The 4995-nt window shown below is 37.4% G+C and overlaps 1 protein-coding gene across 1 annotated transcript; it reads right to left on the reverse strand.

Moving 5' to 3' along the window:
- Positions 1-2278: 2278 nt before the first annotated feature.
- CT83 (cancer/testis antigen 83) lies at positions 2279-3579 on the reverse strand. Its single transcript, XM_045383612.2, has 2 exons — positions 3382-3579; positions 2279-2604 (listed from the first exon to the last, which is right to left on the reverse strand). Exons 1-2 carry the CDS (start codon positions 3457-3459, stop codon positions 2338-2340), a joined length of 345 nt encoding a protein of 114 aa, XP_045239547.1. The 5' UTR covers positions 3460-3579; the 3' UTR covers positions 2279-2337.
- Positions 3580-4995: the final 1416 nt, after the last annotated feature.

The raw sequence follows: 4995 nt of genomic DNA on the forward strand, positions 1-4995 counted from the left end.
CTGTTAAAACTGACGGCCTCACTTAATTAGAAACGTGACAAATATATGGACAAATGGACTATATATACTATAAGAGGACTGTAGTTTAATACTTTCTATCCAAATATGTTTAAAAACTTCGTGCATTTGTTATAGCTCATGTTTTCTATATGAACTTCGTCATTAATGTCCGTTATAAAAAGTGAAATAAGATGGAAAAATAAGGATCCTACAGCCCGTAAGTGATAAATCTAGAAAATTGAGTTTTGAGTACCACTTTTCCCATACACAATCTTCCTTCCTTAGGTAATCTGGAAGAAAACTATGACCCATTTAATTTCTATTGTGTTTCACAAAATTAAGAGTTGTTCATTATACTCTCTGAAATATAGGTTTAATTTCAAATAGCATATGGACTTAAATGTTAATGAGAAAATGGCTTTAATCAATTCTAGCATTTTATGATTGTAATACACGGCTGATAGAGTGATTTTTGTCTTGCATGAATAAGTTACTACTTACAGGTGATAACTTACATACTATTGGAAGATAAACTTGTCAAACTTGCCAAGAATTAGCAAAGCCAAATTAGAAAATCCTGTGTCCTACTTTTCTTACCAAGGATAATTAAATATATCACTAAGAGCTTTATCTATTGATTATATATTGTTGACAACTGGTTTAAGCATCATAGCCTATGATGATAAACACTGCCTACATATGTAAAGAACTTTTCATCAATTCTTAAATTTCTTAACCTAGGCTTCAGGAAACATATGAAACCAAAATCATATGGAACATTTTCTGTGTGTACATGTACATGCATTTTTCTAGGGAGAGAGTCCATAGGTTTATCAGAATATCAAGGAAACCTGTGACCCAAAGAAGTTTAAGAACCACATACACTGCTGCTAGCTTTTTGTGCTTGGCAAATGAGTGACAATAGAAGAAATAATTTTTCTTACACATTTTAAAACATTTTATCTTCCTTGTGATTGAAGATGAAAGGAGTAAGAAATTAAGGCCTTTGTTTAATTTATACTGGTAATTTATTTAGGGGGAGGGGACATGAAGGTAGGTAAACAGGTAGGCCTCTAATTGAACCACCTCTGTAAGTTATGTATGAATGTATAAGCTGAAATTGTGTTTCACATTCTGAGGGTTTTCTTTTTCTTTTTCCTTTATTTTTCGGTGGGAGACTGGGGGTCAGAGTCTCATTCTGTTGCCCAGGCTGGAGTGCAGTGGCATGATCTCAGCTCACTGCAACCTCTGCCTTCTGGATTCAAGTGATTCTCCTGTCTCAGCCTCCTGAGTAGCTGGGACTATAGGTGCCCACCACCACACCAGCTAATTTTTGTATTTTTAGTAGAGATAGGGTTTCCCCATGTTGGCCAGGCTGGTCTCGAACTCCCAACCTCAAATGATCTGTCTACCTCGGCCACCCAAAGTGCTGAGATTATAGGTGTGAGCCACCGTGCCCAGCCCATTCTGAGGGTTTTCTTTGAAGACAGGTCAAATGCTATTAGTAAACTTCAAGAGATTGTTAATTCCTTAGTTATACCAGATTTTATAATATTTGAAAATAGATGGCTAACAAGAGGTTAGAAATACTTTTCCTTAAGTTTAATCCACATTATGTTACATGCATTCTACCACTACATTTTGGTGCTATTTAAGGTGTGCAATTTTCTATAGGTGACTTTTGAAATTCAGGGAAGATTTAGGCATTTTTAATGAAAGAATATCTAACTGGGGGAAGTGTGAAGGGAAAGAAATCCTTTTCAAAAGCTGACCACAAAGAGTAGTTAAAAGTTTTTGTCACTGTCTTCACAAGTGTGTAAACCACAGATCTTAATAGAGTGCTTGGCATATTGTAGGATGCTCAGTGGTGGTTTTTATTATTATTACTCATATTCAACAGTGGCAAGAAATATCGTTCCACATAATGGAAAACATTTCCATCAAATCCCACTTACTTTAATGCAAACTTGGAGATAATTTATGGTATTGTATTGTGAACCATTAATGAAAACTTTTTCACAGTTGAGTGAAATTAAAATCACTATATCTCAACTATAGTTTGTTTACTGTCACTTTTTATTGTTAAGAAACTTTTGAACTGTTTTTCTTTCACTATTGTGCTTCCATTCCTTCCCCAGTAAGTATATTTTAGCCATATGCAATCAATTACTTTAAGTATAAATAAGAAATTTGGGAAGTATCTGGATTTTTTTGTATCTGACTTGGCATCCACTCCCTCTTAAAAAAATAATTCATTTAGTATAAACACACAATCAAATGAATCTACTCAAAGTGTCTTTAATGATTTCCACCACTGGCATTACATCCTGTACGCTTTTAGGTGGATTTCCGGTGAGCTGATGCACTTCTGAAACCCTTGCTGACTAGAATATGTTCCAGTTCAACCAGCTTGTTTTCCACCGTAGTGAGGTTTACCAATATGCGCTTCTGCATGGCTATTGAGTGTGGGAAATTATTTAAAATATCCCGAGAGAGGTCGTAGACTGAAAGATTGTTGTCTGTATTGCTGTTAATTAACCCAGTAGAAGAGGGTCTTACTAGTGCAAGAGCAGTTGAATTTGATGACATTTCACCAGTGTTTCTCTGTAAAGGAAGGGAATTATACATATGTGGTTTATTGAATTAAGCAATTTCCAAACTACCGAAAAACAACTTGTTTAATCTTGGTTACCAAAAATAAACTGATTTCCCCTAATATGTAGAGATTAAAAATATATTGAATTGCTACATTAATTCAAAAATACATTCTTCCAAAACCAGAAAAAAAAAAAAAAAAAAAAAAAAAAAAAACACGAAAGTAGTCGTTAGTGCCAAAGTTCCATATCCTTTCCTTACATCTCCTGCGCACCCTAGTAGGTAAACATATGAACCCTGTCTTTGACTCTTATCTAAGAGCACCTCACTTGTGACTTTAACACCAGGAAATCCACATTGACACTCGAATTATTTGTGAATGCCCAGAAAGCGCCGTAAAATAAAGATGGTGAGATCAGCAAACAGACACGTGGAGGAGGAGAAGCAAAAGAAAGAGAATCTTAAGATTCTTAAAGTGGGAGACGGTGGTGGGGAATGGGCACGGACAACTGCACTTTCCTCTCCAATGAGTGAAAAGCTGACCACATTACTTAGGGACTTGGGACTTTTTAGAAGAGACCACAACTGTCGAATCACTGGTCAGAATACAGGAATTGCGGAAGTGAGGGGGTAAAAGTCTGGGGTTCCTTTGAGCGAAAAAGAGAAATGAGGTGATCTCCCCTTACCTCTCATTTTACTATATTTTACTGTCTTACATATACACTCCCCAGTCCATATACTCATCTAGCTTCATCTAATTCAAATCTCCCTTACATTCGCCATTACCTGAAAGCGGCGGTATTTCCAGAAGACAGTCATCAAGGCACACAGAATGCCGCTCGCTAGGAGTAAATAGACGTTCATGGTTCCTTTTCGGCCTCTTCTCCCTTCTCGGGACTGACCCACTCTGCTGGAAGTTGGAAAGCAGTGGGCCTCTAGCCACCCGGAGTTGGGAAACTTCGGGCCAGGATGCCTGGTGCAACTGGGATGCTCTGTGTTGTCCCGCTTTATGTACTGCTGAGGGCGCGAGACCTCACAGTAGGGCACACACGTGGCAGTGCTGCGCCACAATAAGATGATGTAAAAACCGGCCCTGCAGGAAACCATGCGGCTCACCTGGTTACTGTCAGGTCCTTAGAGAGGAGAGTGAAAGACAGTGAGGAAGTTTGGGATTTCTGGGAAGCTGAAACGTAGTACAAGGACAGGCTTTAAAGGGATTGGTTAAATAGAATATTTAAAGTGCTCCTACCTTTTAAAAAATATGTCTTTGCTACAACCACTCCTTTATTCACTTTAAAAACAAGACAAAAATGCACTGTAAAAAGCAGTTACCCACAAATTATCTTTGCCGGAAACTACCTCCTCCACACCCACCTTGCTATTTTAGCATTTACTGCAACCCTAGTCACATTGGAATAATTATGTACACGTGTATCATTTTACAGTTTAAGAAATAATTTGGGGGACATTTTCACTTATAAATCTCACAACAAATTTGTACTAAAATTATTTTTTTTAATTTTAAGTTTATACCATGACATTTATTTTTCTTTTATTTTTTATCAACTTTTAAGTTCCGGGATACATGTGCGGGATGTGCATGTCTGTTACATATGTGAATGTGTGCCATGGTGGCCTGCTGTATAGATCAATCTATCACCCAGGTATTAATTAAGCCCAGCACGTATTAGCCCAACACCCATTAGCTGTTCTTCCTGATGCTCTTCCTCCACACCGATCCTGCCCCACCTCACAGGCCACAGTGCGTTTTGTTACCCCTTACTATGTTTCATGTGTTCTCATCATTTAGTTCTCACCAGCTCCCACTTATAAGTGAAAACATATGGTGTTTGGTTCTCCAGAGCCAAGGTATTTTTACTACTGTGTCTATTTTTGCAAATGTGGAAACAGATTCAGGTGTTAAATTCATTTGAAACTAATAGCAAAAGCAGGACTTGAATCCATGGAGTTTGAGCTCTAAGATAAACTCCCCCATTCTTGTCATTATCCACATGATCCCCACCTCCACTCTGACTTGTGAGCATCAAGTATTTTATATTCTCCTACCAAGGTACTGAACATTGTAGTTGGAGTTGTATTAATGGGAGGTAACACATACAGGAATGATTGCACTAGACAAGTTACAAATGTTCAGGAAATTCAGTTAAATGTAGACTATGACACTGACCTAAAGACCCAAAACTAAAAATAATACCCACAGTAATCTCAAGGTGAGTGTCCAACTGCAACCCAGTAACTCTGCTAGGTAAACAACCCTCATCTTCATATAGATGGGACAGGGAGAAATTACATTTTTAAGTTTTTTAATATCACATCATTTCCTGGTTATGAGTACAAAGCTTAAAGTTTTATTGATTTCAATGAATATTTATTAAACCC

Source organism: Macaca fascicularis, chromosome X (assembly GCF_037993035.2).
Source record: "Macaca fascicularis isolate 582-1 chromosome X, T2T-MFA8v1.1".
In the NCBI taxonomy this organism is placed as follows: domain Eukaryota; kingdom Metazoa; phylum Chordata; class Mammalia; order Primates; family Cercopithecidae; genus Macaca; species Macaca fascicularis.

What these genes read in the sequence shown, in the direction of transcription:
- CT83 (XM_045383612.2), bottom strand. Translation starts at nt 3,459, where the DNA reads ATGAACGTCTATTTACTCCTAGCGAGCGGCATTCTGTGTGCCTTGATG. An exon ending in GGAAATACCGCCGCTTTCAG is followed by an intron (nt 2,605 to 3,381) that starts GTAATGGCGAAT and finishes CTTCCTTTACAG; the next exon opens with AGAAACACTGGTGAAATGTC.